The 23,984-nt window shown below is 43.9% G+C and overlaps 1 protein-coding gene across 2 annotated transcripts in view; it reads left to right on the forward strand.

Moving 5' to 3' along the window:
- The window catches only part of TPD52L1 (TPD52 like 1), a 102,337-nt gene that overhangs the window by 25,512 nt on the left and 52,841 nt on the right, over positions 1-23,984 (forward strand). For both annotated transcript variants that reach the window (XM_014611028.3, XM_014611029.3), the window contains exons 2-3: positions 7,824-7,939; positions 16,207-16,355. In XM_014611028.3, coding sequence (XP_014466514.1) covers positions 7,824-7,939; positions 16,207-16,355 — 265 coding nt within the window. The remainder of the gene's footprint in view (positions 1-7,823; positions 7,940-16,206; positions 16,356-23,984) is intronic.

Genomic DNA, 23,984 nt, shown 5'->3' on the forward strand with positions numbered 1-23,984 from the left:
ATAAATGGCATGGATGATTAATTATGGCTTAAGTAAAACAGTGATAGGTGACTCAGTGGACTCAAGTCAATCAACCACAAGTTAAAAGAAATAAGTGTACTTTGTCCAGAGATCAGCAAATTCAAGTTCAGTTGCACCATGAAGAGAAATGAAATGCAAAAGTCAAGTCCTTCAACTGGGAAAGCTTTGTGAATTGTTCTGTGATGTTTTGATTAAAGTAATGATGTGTAAGACAGAAAATGGTCTCAGGTAATTTGGCTTAAAGGTACGAGCATTGTTTTAATGACAGGGCTGAAGTCCACAGAAAAAATACGTGCAACAGTCACTCCATCGCATACACAAAAGGAATGTCTATACATGCATCTAAGTATAGGAAACCCTCACTATTTGCGGGTGCGGCATTTGTGGTTTCAAATATTCGTAAATGTCCAACCTGCATCTTAAATACGCTCCTGCTGCCGCTGCCATCGCCAGCGCAGCCGTGCCTTGCCCCCGCAGCCGCCAGGGGCACTGCGTTCATGAATGCAGATGACTTTCATGAATGCAGCGCCGTATTTGCAGATTTCGCCATTCACAAGGATCTCCAGAACGTATCCCCCATGAATGGCGAGGGTCGCCTGTACTACATACTAATTCTCCTATTTAATTGTTCATTTGCGGTGCATGATTTCAGTATTAAAAGGGACATATCGGAATGTAAAAATAAACATTTTTTTTGCTAATACAACCTCGGATCCTTTTGCAGAGCAATTCAAGTGAGTCAGCTCAACCTCTGGTAGTTTTGATAAGTCATTTTAAGTTATCTCCAAATAAAGGCCTTGATCCTGAAAAGACATGCACTTAATTAACTCCACTTATAAGTCTTTATATTTTAACAGTTATTGTTCTGCTGTGGTCTGTATCTGGCATATTTACAGACAGCACCTGAAAGATCTCTCTTCTCCCAAACAGGAAGGGATCGTGGGAAAATAGGGTTGGAAAGGGACTACGTGAGGTCATCTAATCCAGCACTGTGCTCAAAGCAGGATCATCCCCGTCTAAACCATCCTAGCCAAGTGTCTTTCTAACCTGCTTCTGAAAATGTCCAGTAATGGAAATTTCCATATGTAGTCTGTTCCAGAGCCTGACTACCCTCAGAGTTGGAAAGTTCTTCCTAACCTCCATCCTAAATGTTCTCTCTGTATCAGGGATGTACTGTTTGTCTTAAATATATTCTAATATGACCAAGAAATGCATTTGGAAAAGTGAGGTTGCACATGCTCGGTAGAGGTTCCTTAGCTTTTTAGCAACTAAATTCCCTGATGATTGCGATAGGGATGCTGTAGGCCAAAGGTGGGCAATTATTTTGGGTGGAGGGCTGCTTCATGAGTTTTGGTGAGCTGTTGAGGGCTGCATGGGTAGCCACACTCCTTGACAGGTGACCCACCCCCTGGTTGCCATCTTGTTACTGGAAGTTCCTCCTCTTAGCCCCTGACCTTTGTCACTGGAAGTCTCTGCCCTTGCTCCCAAAACTCCTTTTAGGAAGGGGGTTTGCCATCTTGGAAGCAGGAACTAAAAACCAAATAGTTTCATAGTTACTAGGGTCGGAAGGGACCTGAGCAGATCATCAAGTCCAACCCCCTGCCACAGGCAGGAAAGAATGCTGGGGTCAGACGACCCTGGCAACATGTCTGTCTAGCTTCCTCTTAAAGACCCCCAGGGTAGAAGCGAGGACCACTTGTTTTGGAAGCTGGTTGCAGATCCTAGCCGCCCTGACTGTGAAGTAGTGCCTCCTGATATCCAGCCTGAATCTGCTCTCTGTCAGCTTATAACCATTGTTCCTTGTTGCTCCCAGTAGTGCTCGGGGGAACAGGGACTCTCCCATTGCCTGCTGGTCTCCCTGGCCAGTTCATAGACGGCCACCAGATCTCCTCTCAGCCTCCTCTTGTGGAGGTTGAACAGGTTCAGATCCTGTAGCCTATCCTCATAGGACCTGCCCTGTTGCCCCCTGATCATGTGAGTGGCCCTCCTCTGGACCCTCTCCATGTTGTCCACATCCCTCCTGAAGTGCGGTGCCCAGAACTGGACACAGTACTTCAACTGGGGCCTGACCAAGGTTGCATAGAGGGGGAAGATCACCTCCTCGGACCTGCTCGTGATGCATCTGTGGATGTATGACAAGGTGCAGTTAGCCTTTCTGACTGCATCCCCACATTGGTGGCCCATGTTCATCTTTGAGTCAATAATGACTCCAAGATCCTTTTCTGCCTCTGTGCTGGTGAGAGGAGAGTTCCCCAGCCTGTAGGTGTGCTGCTGGTTCTTCCTTCCCAGGTGCAGTACCCTGCACTTGTCAGTGTTGAAACCCATCCTATTCTCACCCGCCCACCTCTGTAACCTGTCCAGATCTGATTGCAGTTTGTCCCTCCCCTCTAGCGTGCCCACCTCCCCCCACATCTTGGTGTCATCTGCAAATTTGAATAAGGTGCTTTTCACCCCCTTGTCCAAGTCGCTGATGAAGATGTTGAATAGTGCGGGCCCAAGGACCGAGCCCTGTGGAACCCCACTGCCCACATCCCTCCAGGTCGAAAAAGAGCCATCCACCACCACTCTCTGGGTACAGCCCTCCAGCTAATTGGTGACCCATCTGTAGGGATTGACACCACAGTCGCCTAATTTTTTAATGAGAATGGGGTGAGAGACAGTGTTGAAGGCTTTTCTAAAATCCAGAAAGGCGTCGCGGAGGACGTAGTCTGTGTCCAAGGAGTTAGTGACCTGATCATAGAAGGCCACCAGGTTGGTCTGACAGGACCTGCCTCTGATGAACCCATGTTGGTTGCTCCTAAGCATACACTCCCCTGCTGGTCCCTCTCAGATGTGCTCCTGGATAATTTTCTCAAAGAGCTTCTCCAGGACTGAGGTAAGACTAGCAGGCATATAGTTTCCTGGGTCCTCCCTCCTCCCTTTTTTGAAAATGGAGACCACATTGGCCCTCTTCCAGTCCTTTGGCACCTCGCCAGAGCACCATGAGTGTTTGTAAAGCTGTGCTAGGGGACCTGCAATGAACTTTGCTAATTCTCTCACCACTCTGGGGTGGAGATGGTCAGGACCTGCTGATTTGGACCAGTCTCACCAGGAGGTCCCTGACTAGGTCCACTTTGACCCTGGACCTGGCTGCGCCTCCCCTGGGACCATCAGGGATCATGATGTGGGGGGATGACCTGGTCCCTGCTCAGAAAAATGGAGGCAAAGAAGTTGTTAAATAAGTTTGCTCTGACATCTGGTGCGACCACCAGACTTGCTAGCGTGTCCTGCAGAGGCACTACGTTACCCGGAAACTTCTTTTTACCACCTATGTATTTAAAAAAGGATTTCTAGTTATCCTTGATCCAGGTCACTAGTCCCAGCTCCATCTCCACCTTACCCTTCCTAACAGCCCCCCTACAAATCCGAGCAACGGCTGTATAGTCCTCCCTGGTGATGGCCCCTCCCTTCCATTGGGTGTACACCTCCTTTTTAGCCTTGAGACATTCCTGGATGCTTTTTGTTAGGCAAGGGGGCTTTTGAGCACTCTTGCTCCTTTTGACCCTTGTTGGGATTGCCACCCTTTGAGCTTGGAGGATCATCTCCTTAAGGAACGACCACTCTTCTTGGACTCCTAACTCCCCTCCCCTCCGGGACCTCAGTCTCTCCCCGACTAATCTCCTTACCTCATTGAAATCCGCCCTCCTGAAGTCCAGGGTTACTGTCTTGCTGCAAGCCTTTGCTGCCCTGCGCTGGATGGTGAATTCCAGTAGGCGATGATCACTGTCGCCCAGGTGATCGAGTACCCGCAATCCCCTCACCAGGTCGTCGCCAAGTCGATATACTAAAAATCTAACATCCACAGTAACTTATTTTAATTTTATTTTTAAATGATTTTTTTGTCCTGATTTGTGTGTGTTTGCATAGTGTATATAGAGGTGATTGCATAATAGCTCAAAATGAAGTCTTATTCTTGTATATTGTAGGGGGTATGGGTGGGGGGTATGGGGAGATGTGTAGGTGGGTATGGAGTTTATGGGGTGTGTGGAGGGGGAGAGTGTGTGGGGGTATGTTTGTAGTGGCATGTGTGTGGGTAGTAGTGAGCAGGGCTTCCCCTAGAGATGCATGGGTATGCATATGTGTGTGTGGGGGGGTGTATAGAGAAGGGTGTGGGGGGTGCAGTGTTTGTGGGATGTGTGATTGTGTATGGGGGAGAGTGGTCATGGGGTTTCCAGGGGAGGGTTTGTGGGTATGGTGGAGTGTGCATGGGAGCCCCACGTGCCCTATGGTGCCTCCCCACCACTGCCAGCAGTGCACTGCCCCAGCGCACCCCGCCTGCTCCTGACTGACTTCAGCAGGAGCAGAGCAGCCACTCTCCACTGATGCGGGCACAGCTTCAGTCCAGCCCACCCCATGCCTGCTCTGCAAAGCCCAGCCATGGCGTGTCCTGCCGCTGCTTGGGCACACAGCAAGGCTAGGGTGGCTCTGCACTGTATTGTCTTTCTGGCCGGTGCAGGGCTGGGGCTGGGAGTACTGACGGGGACCCGCACGCAGCCCCGACCTGCCCTGCGCCTGCTGCAGACCCGCCTGCTTACGCTGAACAGCTGCAGCAACAGCAGCGCCGGCAGGGCAGAAGTGTGCTCGGCATGGGGGAAAGTGGCCTCTCCCCCTCAGCATTGCCCAGCACTTCCTGCAGTAGCTGCGTGGAGCCTGCGCTGGACTGCCCTGCAGCTCCTCTGCAGTGCCTCCACTGCCCCACAGGGCAGCCCAAAGGTGGCAGTGGTAGTGCAGGGCAGCCCAGCACAGGCTCTGCACTGCTGCAGGAAGCACTGGGCAGCACTGAGGTGTAGAGGTCGCTTTTCCCCTGCACTGAGCACACCTCTGCCCTGCCAGCACTGCTGTTGCTGCGGCTGTTCAACGTGAGCAGGTGAGTGCAGCAGGCAGGCTGCATGCGGGTCCCTGTCAGTATCATGGGGGTGGGGCTAGAAGCTGCTGCCACCACCTGGGCTGCCTAGAAAGGCAGTCCAGCATGGAGCTGTCCCAGCCCCACTGCGTACTCAGGGGGCAGCAGGACGCGCTACTGTGGGACGATGCCAGGGCCAGGCGGGACTGAGGGACCCACCACGGGCCAGACAAAGCCCCTCCGCAGGCTGGATTTGGTCTGTGGGCCATATTTTGCCCACCTCTGCTCTAGGCCAATGAGGGCCAACCTTTTTTCATTGGTGTGCCACTAATAAGCCCCATGCCCTCCACAAGTGCAGCTCCAATCCTGGTCTGCTGCCTGATCAGCTGCTTTGCTTTCTGGTCCCAGCCCTGTGCTCCCTATGTAATTTGCTACTCTATTTTCTTCTTTCCCTGTGGTGCCTGCCTTATTTGGTGTTTTGTTTTCTGCTTCTCCTATCTACTGCAGTGGAGCCTCTCCACTCCTGAAACTGCCACGTGGCGCGTAGAGGCTTCCTTTCCATGCAGTTGCACATCCGGGCATTTGTGACCTGTACCAAGTTCATGCACTCAAACAGAAACCATCTGTGCTTTTAGGAATCACTCTTCTCCCTTGTGCCCAGGCAGCATAGAGGAGTAAAGGCTGCTTTGTTCAGTTGCATAGAGTAAAAAGGGCTACTTGTGATGAAAGAACAGAAAGAGTGACTGCATGAACAATGAGTAGAAAACAAAATACTGAATCACTGACTGCAGACTAGTAGAGAGCGTGAGCTCTAAGCTGGAAGAGAACAAGCAGACCGGTTAGACTGGCTTGCAGTCTAGACCTGGCACTAGAATATTATGCACATTTGTGAGCACTGAGCTAGAGTGATATGCAGCAGTCCTCCTTGCTTTCTTCCAGTCAGCCACCATTGTTACCAAGGCACTATCCAGTTATGCTACTAAATTCAGTGATATCCTCCTGGTAAAGCACAAGCTGTGTAAACTCCATCCAAATTCAAACTTCATCCAATCTTCAATAGGAGATGAGGTTCACTTTTCCATCACCATTTTCTTTTTCTCTCTCCCCTCCAGCTTCTGTATCTTGGGGACCAGACTTGGCCCCAAATTAGATTTCAGAGTCTTCAGTTTTTATTTCCTCTATCCTGAGCACTGTGAGACCATTGCACAGAATTGGGATGACATTTATCAGGCAACTGAGGTTATGCACTTTGAAAAGCCATCTTTTGTTTGGGCTTGAGTCTCATTGAATAAATGTGGTTGCAGTGGCTTGAAAGAACATCCTATTAATCCAAGTTTCAGGGTCTAAAGTAGAAATCTACAGGCATGGTTGTTTTGACATACTTGTTGATGATGACAAATTGGATAGAAAAGCTGAGAACCTTGAATAATCTTGGATAGCCCTTGAAATCTAGTTTATTCTTTTTGTTTTTTGGGTCTCTGAAAAACCTGTTCTTAAAACTGCTTATAGTGGAAATACCAACCACAGAGTTTCAGAAATCATTAGTTAGCCCCCACCCCTGAAATCATGTAATTATACTATGGGCTCTTTTTTGTTGTTGTTTAAATGTATTATTATTATTATTATTACTTTAATGTACAATGTATAACAATTTGTATTATCCACTTTTCTCAAGTACGAAATTGATATTTGTCTCTGTTACAAGAGCTCTGGTCTCCATGCCTGCTATGCTTTCCCCAGTCATTAATTCCCCACCTCCCTCTGCACACATCAGTTCTCTTCCCTTATGAGTTAGTTCTGCATGCTTCTCAGTTCCCATGTCCCCCACAGCCCCTTGATCTCGCCTTTCTCTGCTCCTCCAGGGGTTCTTTACCTTCCACCTCTGCCTACAGGCACCTGCAGCAGGACCTCTTTTCTATCATAGGCCAGGACCACACTGCTCCATGTATTCTTTGTATCTTTGCCCCTGTCCTAGAAAGTAAAATGGAAGGGAAGAGGAGCAGGGGGTGTTGGAAGAGCAAAGTAGCAGAGCTTGCATTCTGAAGAAGACTGAAGGAAGAGGGAACAAAGCTCAAACCTGCTGGACTCTTTTTTAGCACTATCTTTGCTTCCACCTCTACCCTCTGAAGAACTGTCTGGTCTTAAGGGAACTCAGAGAGAGTTCTTCCTGGTTCCTGCAGCAGCCCTGATAGTCAAAACAGAATCGCCCTTTTATTTTCTAGTTCATAAGTGATTTCAGAGCTCTGCATAAGCATATATTTTTTTAACTGACTTATTTTGAGGAAAAAGCTAGGTTTTTCTTCTTTTCTTCTATATTTGATATTTTAGTACTGCACCTTTGTCCAAGTACATTAAAATGTCTTGGTCTGGTTAGTGTTTTCACATTGGTATTATAATAAAAAATATAAGATTTTTTTTTTCTTTCAGAAGCCAGAAGGTCATTTGAATTCTGCTCTTATATCAGAAAGACCTGAATAACTCTAGGGCATTGATACGCAATCTTCTGGGCCTGCAGGCCAGATGAGTGTTGCAGGGCCAATTTTTGGGCTAATTCTGGCACATACCAGCTCAGCCCCAGGAGCCAACCAACCATGGCTGCATGCTTGTGTAATCTCATGTGCAGGACCATTTCATCTGGCTTGGGTGGCTCCCCACAGGTCTGTAAATTTGGCAGCAGGGAAGCTACAATTAACATTGCCACTGCTCTCCTGCTGCCAAATTTTCAGACTGATGGGAAGCCCAAGGGCTGTATGACATGCCTTCATGGGCCATATCTGACCTACGGGCCAGAGGTTGAGCACTCCTACTCTAGGACGTGAAGTGAGGATGATGCTGCACTTTAGGTTTCTGTTGGTGGTTAGCACTGTTGGTGAAATGATTTGTAAGCATTTGATTGACTTTTATCTCGTTGTTTTCAAAGGACTGCTGGAAGCACAGCCGTTGCATGAGGCAGATGAAGACACTGTTACTGATATTGACTTCACCACCATGATTTCTGAAGAAGAGAAAGAAGAGTTAAAGATTGAGCTAGCCAAGGTAATGCTTTTGACGTTCCCTGGGCATTAATATTTTTTACCTCCTGAATGTGGAAGTTTATAATTAGCAGAATGAAGTACATGCGCCACAAGATCTTTCCTTTTAATATAGTTTTTCTAGCCTAGAATAGTGCAAGATGATTCACTCTATCGGATTATTTTTGATAGCTTAGTCATCTATTACGTGTTAAAACTAAAGGTTGTGCCACTCCAACCGACAAGTTATTTGGCATTAGTTTTAAATTGACAACATTTATAATGAATGAAAGATCCTGAAATAATTAAATCCATGTGAATTCCAAGGGATGGTTACGTGATATGAAAATGAAAAGGAATTTTAACATGTTTCAGTAAAAAAGGCACTAATGATGATCATAATGTCATGACAAACAATAATACAAAGAAACTTTATAAAAAATAAAATAAATCTTCAAATAGTGGAAATCCTGGATTGGCTATAATTACATAGTATGGTTGAGTTAGTATGGGTGAGTTAAGGAGATGGTCAAAGTCAAGTTTATAGCAGAAAGTGAGATGCAGCCTTGTCTGCTATTGGATACAATAATATATGAGATTCATAGGCAGGAAAAGACGACAATGAGCAAGAAAAATGAGGAATCTAAATATGAAGTGGAATTGTAAAGATTGTGCTTCTTGACTTTTACCTCTATTTTCTCTCTCTCTGACATGGTAAGGGGATATGAAATAATAATTGTTACAGAAAAGGTAGCTGGGGAATTTCTGCTTATCCTCCCATCTAACAGAGCAAGAAAGAGACATTTAATAAAATTGTCTAGTCCAAATTGAAAATCAGTAAATTTCAAACAGTCCATGTGGGCAGTTATTCTGTAATTGACCCTTCCTCTGAAAGGGTAACGCTTGAAAACAGGATACCTGGTCTGATCCACAGAATAGTTCTTTATATAGAGACTTGTTCTTCTCAGTTGTACAATATAAATATTTATATTATAGTTAATAGACTTTTGTTTGGTTCATGATTTCCTGGACAAACAAAGGCCAACTGCTTACTTTGGTCTAGCTGGGCTAAAGCTATGAAATCTGAAATATGAGTTATTTTTGTTTCTCTAGTGAACTTATACACCTGTAAACAATACGAAAGTAGTTTAATTCTGACTTTATTGCTTTTATTACAGTATCTAGGTCAGCTAGGATTAATAAGATTGCTCAGATTTGCTCATAGTATGCAATTATGTCCAAAGAAAAATATTTAAGAATTGCATCTAGAAAACTTTGGAAAAATTGAAAAGTTTGGAAGATTCAAAGTCTATAATTAAGCATCAGTTCCATGAAAGAGATTTTGAAAAAGGCGTGCACATTAGCAGCTCTTATGTTAGTAACTTCAATGGAAATTAGACAAAGTTGCCTTTTGTGCCTTTCAAAATCTCCTCTTGTCTTTACCTTCCAGTTCTTTAAGCCTTCCCAGCCCCTTCCACACTACATATGGCCCTTCAGTGGCACAGCATTCTTATAGTTACATCTATGCTTTCTTCCATGCTACCCTTTTTAGAAGGGCTTGTTTTTGCAGTGACAGTCGATAAGGATTAATACCTTTTCCATCAAGTCCTTTCTCAAGCACCTTTTTCTTTATGCCTACAAGAGATCAATTAATAACCATTGGTGATGGATTGGCAGGTGTACTTAATATGGATTTATTTAAAATAAGTAAAATAAGGTACATAATGTCATGGGTACATGTGTAAAAGACTTATATTTAATTGTATATCTTAGTACATTTTTTTAACTTTTCCTGACTTTCTATATTGCTCATCTTGGGTATAAAGAAGAAAAATAGAAACTAACAATTCCATATATTATTTTCAACACTCGTTAAACTTTGCTTGCATGCTGTCTCCTGCTTGGTACTGCTTTTGTGCCTTGTCTTTTTGAACTGTAAGCTTTTCAGGGCTTGGGGCTTCTATTTTGTGTCGGTCTGTCAGCTGATATTGATCCTAAATGAGGCACCATTTACAATGCAAATTGAAATGGAACTAGAAATAATAATGGATAGAAATCCCTGTGTCTGAAGCACTGCAGGTCCTTTTTTATTCCAAAAAATATGGCAAACCTGTCACAAATTTGCTAGAAGACATGGAATTTCTATCAGAACATGAATCATAAACAAAGGTTAGCCAGGTATAAATGATTCTGAGTTTCAGAAGAGAAACAGATTCTACAAATGCATACACATGTGAGTAATTTCAGTTGTATGAAGATTCCTAGTGAAGTCAATAGGAGTACTCACACAAGTAAGATTAATGCATGTATTTACAGAATAAGTGCCTTAAGAGCTAAACTTAATGCACTGTCTGATGTGAGTTAGAGGTGTGACTCCCTTTGTTGGTAAATTTATTGTTAATATCCTAGGCTAAGTACAGAGGTTCAAAAAGCCTGAAGCAGAATCAATTCAATCTTTTGCAGGCTTTTCTAAGCTGCATAGGTTGAACCAATAACAAACTGAACTGACATTGTGTGCAGGTGGCTAAGACCAAGAGAAGTCTGCGCTGGCCCAGGCCAGGAGCCTGGGGGTGCTCATGTGCACCACACCTCATGGTGACACTGTCTAAGGCTGCTGAACCCAGCTCAGCAGCAGCCATGCTTTCCTCTCAGTCAGGCAGCTGGGGAGGGGTTGGGGCTGGAGCCATCCCAGCCTGGGTGGCCGGGGGGGGGGGGGGGGGGGGGGGGAGGGGTGAGGGTGTGAAAAGCCCCTGCAGTTGGGGCTTTCCTCCCCTCACTGAGCAGACCCCAGCTGAGGCGGAGGGCAGTGCCAGACCAGGCGAGTGCATTTCCCCGCTGCTCTCCACCTTTTAGAATCTGGCGGCTGGGGAGGGGCAGAGCTGGGGCAATTCCAATCCCGGCTTGCCCAGCTATGGGGCGGGGGGCAGGGAGGGGGGATGTGCAGTGAAGAACCCCACTGCTGGGGCATTTCCTCCTCTTGCACTGTACAGACCTGGGCTAGGGGAGCCTGGTGGTCCATTCCCCTGCTCCCCATCTTGCCAAGCTGACAGGTATAAGCAGGAAACAGGCTAGGGAGCAAAGGCTTAACTGCCTCAGCTCTATGACAACTGAGGGCAGGGCTGGCCCTGGTTCACTAGAACAGACAGTACAGCGCAGGGGTTCAAAGCATCCTGGGACTCTGGGGGACTGTGAGTTAACTTGAGTTGAGAAGATGTTGGGACAAATGTTCCATAAACCAGTTTAATCTAAATCAGTTAAGTCTGATACTACATCCATCCAGATTTATCCAACCAGGTTTGGCCATTTTTAAGCTAGTTTGTATGCAATGAACTTCTGTTCTTTTTCAGGTTTAAACTGGTTTCTGATCACTTAAATCGGTGTATGTGTAACTTCTGTACCTAACCCTAGTATTTACATGCCTGCAACCAGCGTTCCCTCTAAGCTGCGCGGCGTACGCAGTTGCACAGGCACACTCATGCTGCGCTGCCAGGCGCACCTGTGCGGCTGCGCACACCACGCATCTTGGAAAGAACACTGCCTGCAACCATTGTACATGAAACACTAAAGCAGCTGGTAGCATGACTTTACTTACATAAATCTTTCAACATTCTTCCTATTATACTATTCAGCAATGTTATGTAACCTGTTGGAATTTTTAACTCTTTTTAGGTCCCATGTAGAATTTAAGGAATAATTCCTTTGTCTTATTTCTACTAATGATTAGTGAATTATGTCCTTGCTACAGTCTAGTGTATTTACAGAGTATATACCAGGTACAGGGGCTGCAATCCCAATTCCTTGAACACAAGGCGCCAACAGAAGTGACATTTGTTGCATGACTGGCCCCTTGAAAGTGCTCTACAGCTGGGCTGTGACAGAAGTGCAAAGCTGCAGAGCATTTTAGAAGTGGCCTATCATGCAACAAATTAACCTTCATTGATGAGAGATCAGATGAAGGTGCTCCAGCGTGGAGCATCTCAGGGAACTTGACCAGTCCCTGCACAGGATTAGAGCTGGGCTGCTGCAGCCTAGCTCTGCCCCCAGGGCTGTCTACAGGGAGCAAGGGAGGAGGCAGGAGCTGCATGCTGGGGTTTGCCCAGCCTGAACTGGAGGTGGTGTGGGGATTGGTGAATTGGAGCCCCTCTGCCTTGCAGTCCCCTCCCAAATCCCATTCCCCCCAGCTGCAGCTCCCTCCCCTTTCTCTCTTCCTGCTGACAGCACTGGAGCTGGGAGGGGGAGCAGAACTGGGGTGGAGGGAGGCTGCAAGCAGGTAACTTCTCCACTGGATTGGGTCTGAAGCACTGTGAGTTAGAGCAGGGAGCTGCACATTTGTCAGCACCCACAGGAGAAATTTAACAGCAGAAGACCGTTTCCTTGCTCACGCTCCAAATCTTTCCAGTCATCATTTAACCCAAAAGCACTCTTAGCTTTTTCTCTAGGCCATGCTCTGTGTGCTTCTGTGGGTGTCTCTGGTCCTTTTACATGATTTTCTTCATTGCCTCCTGTTATGCGTTCCCTACATCTTTCTCACCAGGGGTACTCAACCCCCAGCCCACTCCCTGCTGTCAAATTTCCGGGCTCCCTGAGGTGGGATCGGTCCCAGCCGGGCTGCCCTGTGTAGAAGGATTGGTCCCGTTCCTGCATGGCTGAATCAAGCTGGAGCCTGATTTAGCTGCTGGAAACAGCCGACACAGGGCCCAATATAGTTGTGTGGGGCCTGTTGTAACAGTGTGGAGCCAGTCTGATGTAGCTGCATAGGAATAGCCTGACAAGTGCCTAATGCAGCTGGACCATTCCCCCATGGGTCCACAGATTGGATCTGGCCATGTACAGACTTGGCACCACTCATCCAGTCCATAAGCTGAAAAGGTCAGCCACCACTGGTCTACACAGCAAAAAAAGGTGCGATTCTTGCGCAGTATGGTATTCTTATGCTTTCTTTCGTTTAGCTAGCATTGGTAATGACAGTGGCAGAGAGTAGCAACCACAGTATGTACCCAGGGTGCCTGGAAGGTTTGTATTGTGATAGTGCTAAAGCTTGTGGCACTAACTCTTTTTTCTGCTGTCACCTGTGCCAGTAAAATTAAGCCTAGTACGGGGCCCTGTACTACAATCATATATTTGCTTTATACACATGGGCAGTCCACTGTTAAACACAATAACCAGCACAGCCCCTCCACCTACTTAGTTCAAATTCCCAAGCAGCCTCACATGTACCTTTGTAGTGCATGGTGGCATTGTGCCCCTGCATGACTTTGAGGTACCTATTGTTTCCATTGCTTGCCTCCAGAAAGGATTGTAGTAGCTTGCTTCATTAAATTGCCTTCTGTGAAGGTTGATCGTTATACCTCCTGCCCCATATTTTGCTGAAGTGTATTCATCCCATGACCATTTCCCCCTCCAGCTCTCACTTAAGCACATGCATGTGAAGGAGCTAATGTATATTTCCAAATATAATTAATAGAACTATATGTTGTGTTTTGTTGCTAATAAACAGGTATTATTATATTTCCTAAGGTCAGGTGGAGACATCAGTAGCAAGGCTCCTTTCTCCCATATAAGTACTCAGATAGATACAGTCCCAGTCGCAATGTGCTATGCAAAAAGTACATGGTACATGAGAGAGAGGAGAAGTATATGCTGTAGGATCATTTTTAAAACTACACCATCAACTTAAAATTTTATTACGCTTTGAAAATGTATGGTCTTTAATTAGTACAAGAAACCTAAAAGATAATTATAAATTAAACTACAGGAAAGAAGTAAGTTTTCTCTTGTTTCAGAGGATGCATAAGTCAGACTGGTCTGGGTTTTTCACTGTTTTCTCTGCAATGGCAGTAAGCCTAGAATTTTCAGAAAGATGATGCCAGATGCCATTTTTTTTCTTCAGGTACTCAGTTTCAAAACGGAAACAGATTATTTCTAACAGCTTGTTTCAGATCTAACAGAATATTTGTGAGAAGCACAATTCTGGGGAGTAGCCACCTTCCCTTATCATTTGCATGGTTCTTTCACTCATCAGTAGGAGACAAAAGCATCAGGGGAAGTGTTTCTAAAACCCACAGCAAGTGGCAGGAAGACTGTGTGGTTCTCAGCTGACAAAGGCTTTCCCTATGTGCTTTATTTCAGGCAACAGATAACATTTTCAGGAGGGTCTCACCAATTCATTAGTGTAATCCATGTTTATTTTCAAAAGCAGTCTAATAGTGAGATTTTTCAAACAACCCTGAGCAGGTTTGATGCCTTGCTCCCATGGAAGGGTAGAAGCATAACCTGCTTAAGTGCTTTTTTAAAAATCTGTCTAAGTCCTTAAGCCTTTATGTTCAATACTTAAAAGTCCCAAGTCAGTGTTGTTTGGACACCTGAGGAATGTTTTGTACTATCTTAAACTTTTTTCTTTTAAACAATGACATTTTAAGTTGATGGTGTCCTTTTTTAAAACACAAATTTATTTTTTTTAAACAAAATGCTTTTCTTTCCTTTAATAGTGTATAATGTCCACATCCATAGCATTATGCAAAGAGTCAGTGCTTACATGAGGATTTGAAGATTTAGTTATCTAACTGAACAGATGGAAAGTAATTTTAATCAAAAGACTTTGAATAGTCACATCCAGGTATGTAATGAGGTGTCTAGTGCTGGTCCCCATAGGGAGCATTAAAAAGTGTTTAAGTATCTGTAAGGAATAGAAGTAACCTAGTTGTTTTGTTTTAATCTTGAACAGTATCATAGTGTTAATGAGGCAAACTGACACATTGGACACTTTGTTTTTGAGCAAATAGAACAGTTTCACTAAATTAATGCCTGCTTTAAATCAGACCTGTTTAATTTCTTTTCTTTTTTTCCTACAAGCATTTGCCCAGTTACCCCTTCACAGATTCTGGGTGTTTTCTAATGATTCCGAATCTTAACTTTGCTGCTTCTGTAATGTCGAAAAGAGGAGCACTTGTTAGTTGTTTTATGATCGCTAAAATGGCAAGCAGTTCTGGATCTTGGTGATCTTGAATTCCACAAATGAAATGACGACACTATCACAATCTAGAGGAATTTTAGTATTGACCTCAGTCCAGCTCTGTAGGTGCCTACAATTTCATGTTTATTCCTGACATACTTGTATAATTTAAAGGCCAATGAGAAGCCAATAGGCTGAGAATTAAACCATCTGACTTGTAAAGGGCCAATGAGTCTTTGGTCAGTTTTGTGGAGTAACACAATGTATTATTTAGGCAGCATAGAATAAAACCCTGAGGACTAAACCCCTGTCAAGTATACAAGCGCACAAGAACATTTATTACATGTATGTCCCTTATCCTCACCAGCTTCAGTATTACAGGATGCCGCTTGCCTTTTTAGCTTATGAGCCTTTTCTGCTAGTGATGTTAAGCTCAGGCAGATTAGAGTGTTACTCACAGCATGAGAATATTGAATAAATGGCCAACTGTTTTTAGCTGTCCTCTTCTTAGCCAGATGTCCTATTCATATGCTAGCTAACAGAATTATTTTTGTATAAAATGAAGTCTGAAAAATGTTGTTTGAAAAGATATGTTTGCCAAAGAATGAACAGTAGCACCAAAGAACCCCTTTTGACTGAACATATTCTTTAGAATGTATTCATGCACAAATTGGCTAGATCAAGATTGGTTCCTGGTTTTTAATTTCTTTTTCCTCTTTAATTAGCAAGGATTAGGTGCCAGGTTAAAGGGCCCGATTGTACTTTTCTGTATAAAAAAATATCTCCCTACAAATAAGATTGAATCTAGTCATCCAGCCTAAAAGGATTTTAAAAAATAGATGGTCCCTAAATTCATCCATTTCCTTGCTGGCTGTGGAAGAGTGTTGGGAAGCACAGTGAGTTTAAGGCATCTCTGCACTTTTGGTACTTTTAAGGGCTGATACAACTTTTATGCTTAGGGTGCAAATGAACCCGTTTAGCCAGTGGTCATTTCAGACCAGCTGGAGTAGGGAAGCATTCTTTAGTATGCCCTTCCTTTCCTCTACATGTTAGCCCTTCAAGGAGCCAGTAACTCTTCTTCTAGCGAGCTGTATTTATAGTGAGATGAGGATGGAATAGCATGTTTGCAGAGACTTGTATTTTGAGTACAGTTATAATGTAAAGTATGTTTTGGGCATCTTAGAATCAGCAAAGTTACTTAAATTCTTTTTTTCTGCTCTATACCTGTCAAGTGCAGATTCATGCTAGCCTCAGTATGACTTTTAAAGCTTGGCATATGGTATTTCTTTTTTTTTTTTTCTATGACCACATAGGTTAACATTTTTCTTCATTCCATTCAGCTAGAGGATGAAATTTCAACCTTACGACAAGTGTTAGCAGCCAAAGAGAAGCACCTGGTGGAAATCAAGCAAAAGCTTGGTGTCAGCTTGATGAATGAGCTGAAACAGAACTTCAGCAAAAGCTGGCATGATGTACAGACCACTTCTGCGTGAGTACAAAACTTGTTTATATTCCTTTTTTCCATGTTATGCAGCACGTAATATGTTTTATCTTTTTGGAACCCTTGAGCAGTGCTACCTGCTGAAAAACTGGCCACATAGGAGCAAACTACAGGAGCTAGCATGACAAACTCCTTAAAGCACCAAGATGGTTTGAAAGAAACCTATAGCAACTACTGCATAACCTGTACTACCAAACCAAGTCCTGCCCTTATCTCACAGACCCCAGATACAAAGAAGAATAATATGATCTCTTGGTCCTGTACATGTGTCTCTACTTCTAATTTTCTTTTCTTTGTAGAAAAACTGCAACTACAAGAAATATACTTATGCATGAATTAAAAAGGCCTCTGGTGCTCAAAAATGCTTAATACACAACTTCATGTGGGAATTTCCATCAGTTTTCATAATTTACTTCAGTAAAGGAATTAATAGACTATAAGGCTGGAAGAGACTTCAGAAGATCATCAGGTCCTGCACCAAGCAGGAAAGATAACTGAGGGACAGGTGACCCCAGCAAGGTGACTGTCCAGTCTCCTCTTGAAGATTTCCAGGGTAGGTGATTGCACCACCTCTGGAGGGAGCTTATTCCTCTCTGGACTTATTCCACAGTCTGGACACCCTGACTGTGAAGAAGTTTTTCCTAATGTTGAGCCTGAATTGATCTTCCAGGAGTTTGTGGCCATTACTTCTGGTTTTCCCCTTGGGTGCCCTGGTGAACTGTTGCTCACTGAGCCCTTGATGTACTCCCCTAGTGTAGCAGTAAGCTGCTACCAGGTCCCTTTTCAGCCTTCTTTTCCTCAGGCTGAAGAGTCCCCAGTGCCTCAGCCTTGCCTTGTATGGCTTACTTTTTAAGACTCTGATCATACTGGTGGCTCTTCTCTGGACTCTCTCAAGCTTGTCCATGTCCTTGTTACAGTGTGGTGCCCAGAACTGGACGCGGTACTCCAGCTGCGGTTTCACCAGTACTGAGCAGAGCAGAAGAATCACCTCCTTGGCTTTGCTGGGGATGTAGTGATTGATGCATGCCAGAGTATTATTTGCCCTACTGGCTACAGCATTGCACTGCTGGCTCATATTCATATTGTGGTTCATTATTACCCTCAGGTCTCTTTCATTTGTGGTGCTGGTCAGTTTGGTGCCACCAAGCCTGTAGGTGTGTTGGGGGTTGCTCATCCTGAGGTGGAGCACTTTACATTTCTCGATGTTGAACTTGGTCAGATTCTAATCTGCCCAACTTGCTAGCCTGTCTAGGTACACCTGTAACTGTAGCCTGTCTTCAAGTGTGACCACACTTCCCCATAACTTGGTGTTGTATGCACCAGTTCAACAACATTAAGAAAATAGTCAGCTATAGGAGCAGCAGTATTGCCTTGTGTATGAAAGAAGGGACTTGAATTCATGAGTCCTGATTCTGATCAGGGCTTTGATATTGGCTTACAGTGTAAGGTTGGGTAAATATTAACTAATTTTAGTCTCTGCTTGCCGGTGTGTAAAAGGCATATCACTTGAACTTACCTCACTGAAAAGCGTGTTGTGAAGCTCAAGTTGTGTGTATAAAGTGCCTTGAGATCCCTGGATAAAAGGTAACATAGAAGTGCCAGCAATTTTAAAACTCTCATATAAATGGATGTATCGTATTTATACAAATAGAAGACGAAGTCCACTCCCCCCCTTCCAGCCAGCCCCTCGTCTTAAAAGAAAACCACATGAAATACATTTTCTTCTGTTAAACACCTGCCAAAAGCACTGTGTGCTTAGTAATAGAAACCAATTATGGAGCTGATTAAATGCAGCCACCACTGAGATTGTCTATAAAACGTATGACCCAAAATGGGAAACATACTGATGAGAACTTTTTATTGTGTATGTATGGCCTTAAAAAAAGTGGTAGTTGTTCCCCCAGGAGGGAACGAGCAAGGTCCAACACCCTACCCTAGTGCCAAAAAGGATAATTGGGACCTTTTTGGGGCCCTTTTTTGTGGCCAAAATCATACAATCATAGAAAATTAGCATTGGAACGGATTTCAGGAGGTCATTTAGTCCAACCCCTGCACAAAGCAGGACCATCCCCATCTATATCATCCCAACCAAGGCTTTGTCTAGCCAGTTCTTTAAAAACTCCTAGGATGGCGTGTTTTACTACCCTTCTAGTGAGAGAGTTGTTCCTAATATCTAACCTAAACTTCCCTTGCTGCAACTTGAGACTGTTGCTCCTTGCCACCACTGAGAATAGTCTTATCTCCATCTTCTTTGGAACCACCCTTCAGGTAGCTGAAGGCTGCTATTCAATCGCAACTCGGTCTTCTCTTCTCTAGACTAAATAGGCCCAGTTACCTCAGCCTCTCCTCAAGTTATGTGCTCCAGCCCCCTAATCATTTCCATTGCCCTCCGCTGGACTTTGTCCAATCTGTCCACATCCTTTCTGTAGTGGAGGAGCCCAAAACTGGACAGTACTCCAGATGTGGTCTCACCAGTACTGAATAGAGAGGAATAATCACTTTTCTTGATTTCTTGACAGCACTCCTACCAATGCAGCCCAGGATGCCGTTAGACTTCTTGGCAACAAGGACACACTGTTGGCTCATATTCAGTTTATTGTTTACTGTAACCCACAGGTCCTTTTCTGCAGAGCTGCTGCCTAGTCAGTCAGTGCCTAGCCTGTACTGGTACTTGGGATTGTCCCAGCCTAAGTGCTTATTTAAACTGATGAGATTTCTTTTGGTCCAGTCCTCCAATTTCTCTAGGTCTCTCTGAATCCTAATCCTACCCTCCGGCATATCTACTACTATCCCCATCTTGTCATTTGCAAAATTGATGAGGATGCCCTCTATGCTATATTCCAGGTCATTGGGGAAGATATTGAAAAGGCTGAGATACTGATGGGAACCTACCAGAAAGATAGGTTAGCACAGCCCATCTCGATAGGAGATATGGCAGTGGCCACTAAGTGCAGTCCCCCTTAGCGCTGACTCTTTTTCAAGTCATGGTAAACCACTGCCTTGTAACTTCTTCACTCCCACAGCTGAGCTGTGCCCTTCTTTCCCATTTCCAGTCATTCCTGTTTCTTCAGCCACCATAAATGCCTGGCAAACATCACCAAAAGGGGCCCCAAACAGTTCACCCAGAATCTCTCTGTTGGCCCCTCTCTCCACTTGGCATATATGATTAGTGTGGTCCCACCTTCCACAAGGTGGAGTTTGACTAGGTTGCCCTGTGTATCGTCTACATGTAATTTTTTTGAGAGTCCCAGGACTTGTGACAAGAACACCCAGTTCCAGTCATGAGTGGGGGATAACTAGGCCATGGATCCTTCATGGTGGGTATCTGGAGTACACACATATACTGAGCAATACTGAGCTGTGGGGTTATCATGGCTTGAAATACTGTTGACTCTGATGGGTCCCAGCCCAGTGAACTATATTTTAAATCACGTTGACTCTGATGGGTCCCAGCCCAGTGAACTATATTATAAATCATGAACCTTTTGGCTTTGGATTAACATCATGCATAATTTGTACTACTGTGTAAAGAGTGCTGCTTAAAAGTGTGTTTGTGGAGTACCTAGGCACTTCTACACGTGCAATTGTGGCATCTGAATAAACTGTGGAGCTTATTGCCCCGGGCATGCTGTATGAATGGGCACCCAGGAGCAATTAATTCTGGAGCAATAAACTGCAGTTTTTTCAGGCATAGCATATAGAGCCTACGAGGAGCAGCCCTGGCTGGCAGGGGGCTCTGGGAGTTTTCCTGCCAACCCCAGGGATGCTCCCTTCAGCTTGGTGTGCTATGAAGGGGCTGGGTAGGGCACGAGAGAGCTTCACTGTGGGGCTAGCCAGCAGGCAGCCCCCTCGCTGAAGCACCTTCATGCATCAGCTAATCAGGCAGCACCTACACGTGCTCTGCTGCTGGGTAAATTAGTTTACTCCAGCCTAATAGAGGTGCACATGTAGATGCCAAAATGTTTACTGCACAGCTACTTAGTCAACTGCACAGTAAACATCTCATTTAGACGTGCCTACTGTGCTCAAACTTGCAGCCATTTAAAAAAAGGGTAAAATACATCAATTCTGGATGAACTAAGTCTGTGGATACCCATAGTAATTTGCCTGCATGTAAATTATCACAGGCATGTTCATTTCAAAGTCAGTTGTTTTCAGATTGGGCCCTCACTTTCAGGTGCTCAGGGAGAGCAGGGTTGAGAGTAAGGGGGGGTGAGGCGCTATGAGGGAAGAAGTTGGGGTGGGGGTAAAAGGAGCCATCTGACCCCCCAGATTCATTTTCCCTGCTGTAGCAGTCTGCGGGGGACAAATTCAAGGCAGACTTCCAATAATTAGATTCTATACCTGGAAATTGATAACTCATTTATAAATGTTCTATTTATAGAATCTAATTTGGGGGGGATAGTTTTCTGTCCAGGGTTATTTAATATTTGAGTAAATATAGTATTAATACACCAGGTCACTGAAAGTCTAATTTTTAAACTTAAAAAAAAAAAAAATCACATATATTGCAATGTCCTGACGGCCTAGCACAGGTGTTTCTTGCCAAGAAGGTGCCACTTTGGTTGTTTTTAGGGTGGGAGTTGATTTTCTAGTTGGGTCTGCTGCCAAGGATTGACACAAGCCTTTTGTATAGCATAAAGAAAGGAGCTAAAGTGTACATAAGAAAACAGTGAGAAGACTCACCCTGATTCCACCACAAAAATGTTCAAACCCAGCTTTATCTGAGCTGAATTTTTATTATTATTATTATTTTGGTATCTGAGGAAAAAACTGAGTGGAAGAAAAAGAGTTTCTGCAAGATGCCTGACAGGCAAAACAGCAAGCTTTAACACTCTAAGAAAACCTACATTAATTCTTGAGGTACTGGTCTCAACTCCATATTAATTAGGATTAAATTATACACCTAAAGAAGGAATTCAGCTCTTTTGTTTATGAACGCATTGTACCAGTCCTAACTTTACAGCGCTTGCTGACTGAGTACTGAATTAATAATAATCGAAAGAAAAATGCAGCTTATTTACAGTGCTAGTTTAAAGTAACTGTCAAAACCACTTTTGATGGAAAATTGGGTTTTTGTTAAAAATGATCTTTTTCTCAAGAAATCTGCTGTCTTTGTAAAGTGTCTTCTTTCAAAAAATCCAAACACCTACAGCCAAAAAATCAATTCAGAAAGGCCACCACAGTATTTTGTATCTGTTGTATCCTCCTCTCCTCTGGCTTCACAGCCAGGGCTTGTCTTCCATGATGCACATCGTAGCCAGGGACACCCCTGCAGAACTCAGTAGCTCAGGAAAAGAGACTGTGATACACTGCGAGGAAATGTAGTTCAGCCAGGGAGCCTGTTCCATACAAGAGAATGGGACATTAAGCACCTGCAACACCAATCCCATGAGGTATTGTAACAGAGTTTGAACCCAGATGTTCATTTTTCAGCTGAAGACTTGGGGCCCTGGTTTCTCTCTGGTTATATTTATTTGTACTAGCAGGTATCTGTAGAGAAAGTGATTTGCATGTAGCTTTATCTTAGAACAGCTACTGCTGCTAAAAATTAGGTAGCAGAGTCTCAAAGGCACAAAGGGCAGATAGGCACCTAGGGGGCTTTTATAGACGTGCTCTGGGGCTAGTGGGGGGTGCTTTATTTAGAATGGCTCTGACAGCTTTAGTTGAGCGAGCTTTAGTTCAAAGAAAAATGACCCCACTGCCATTTTTCAGCATGTGATGCTGGAGTGCAGTAATTACCACACTCCAGCAGACTTGATTAATCAATTAGCCAATGCCCACTGAAAGCTGACTGGGTCTGGGTACCAAATTGCTATTTGTACCTTTCAAAAATCTCACCCTCCAGGGTCCAATTCTGCAAGGTTCTGGGCATCCCAGATTGTTCTTGACTTAAGTGAGAATGGAGAACTTTCAGCACCTTCAAGGAGAAGACTGCAAAGATCAAGAAATAGACAGCGGTAGGCATTGTTAATTTAAGAGGCTGCATGGAGTTTGGTGCCTAATCTATAAAGGCATTCTGTTTTACACTTGTTTTCTTCCATGTTAAATGAGCAGGAGTGGATCCAGGATTTTTTAAAAAGCTCACTGGCATGGAGGGTGGGGCGTGTGACTCACGGGGCAGACGGGCAGTTGAGACCAGAGCTCTATGGTAGAGAGCTCACTGTGTGTGCATTATACCTTTGAAGTGAGGACTAGGATTGCACCACTGAACCCCCTGGATCTGCCCCTGATTAGGAGTGAATCAAAGGGCAAATATTTGGATGCCTACAGTTAGGAGCTTTAAATTAAAATGGCCTGTTTTGGGGTTTTTTTAAGTGCCAAAAACTTTCAGCTTTCATTGAAGCTGAATGAAGAGAGTTAATGGGATCTACAGATACTTTCAAAAATGTAAGGCCACTTTTTTTCAAAAATACAAAAAGCAGCAAAACACCACAAAAAGTCACCACTGATCTCTGTGAGCTCTTCATTTTTTAGAAGAATCCTCATGTGGTATCCTAAAAAGAAATCAGCCTGAATGAAATGTTTCATTTAGGGGATTCTGTCTAGCAGAAAACATCTATTGCTTTCCTTATGTTGTGTAGAAGACCATAATTATAAGTTCCATGGATCTGAGTTTCTCATACACTCACACCCGTCACACAATCACTGTGTAGGTTCCTGTACAGAATCCATTTACTTAAGACACACTAACTCAACGGTGGCCAACTTGTGACAGGCGTGGCATGGGCAGCCTCTGTATGACACACAGATAGAGGAGGGGGGCAGGAAGCAGAAGGCAGAGCAGTGGATCAGGCAGAGTAGGGGATCACAGTGACATTCAGAAAGAGCACAGAGCTTAATTTGTGACATGCCTGCCAAAAAAAGCATCATGTTTGTGACAATAGCATGCATTTTTTTGCAGCAGAACAATTTTTTTAGAGGAAAACATGGAGTTGTCAAATTTTTCAGCTGTGAATACAAAATATTATCTATTTGATCCAGTTCATTTGTTATGTCATTTTAAGCCAGTTCATAATGCATTTTGTTGTTACTCTTTTCCTTTCCTTTATACCATGGCCTGACTTTTAGCAGAACCTGCATGTCTGGGGGGCGAGGGGAGACTTTGTTTCCCCAAGCCGTCTTACCTGCATAAATTATAAAACATAACAATAACTCTGTGTTCATTTTGCATTTGTGCTGGTGAGAAGGAATTCAGGTAGAATTATCCATTTTTTTGAGATCACGTTAGTAGCAAACTACAGACTAGCACACTTCGGTTAGTTTAAAGCAATGAGTGATTATTACTCTTTAAATTATAATAATTGCATTTTAATGAGATGCTAAAAGGATAGTGTTGGTGACTTTTTAAAGGTAAAGTTAACAATCCTTTTGGATTCAGGTTTTTTTTACAGGGTACCTGGCAGTTAAAATATTAAACAAAACAAATTAAAGTATGTTTTCCTAATTAATATTTTGCTACCAAGAAAAGGTCATGTGTAAGATAAATACTTTCTTGACTGTGGCTGTTTGTTTTGCATTTGATTAGCTGTATTTCACTCCCCTTCAATATTTTAATTTTTTTATTTGAAATTAATTTCACAGTTCCCTGAATACTATTTTGGGCAAGAGGGAGAA

Source organism: Alligator mississippiensis, chromosome 1 (assembly GCF_030867095.1).
Source record: "Alligator mississippiensis isolate rAllMis1 chromosome 1, rAllMis1, whole genome shotgun sequence".
In the NCBI taxonomy this organism is placed as follows: domain Eukaryota; kingdom Metazoa; phylum Chordata; order Crocodylia; family Alligatoridae; genus Alligator; species Alligator mississippiensis.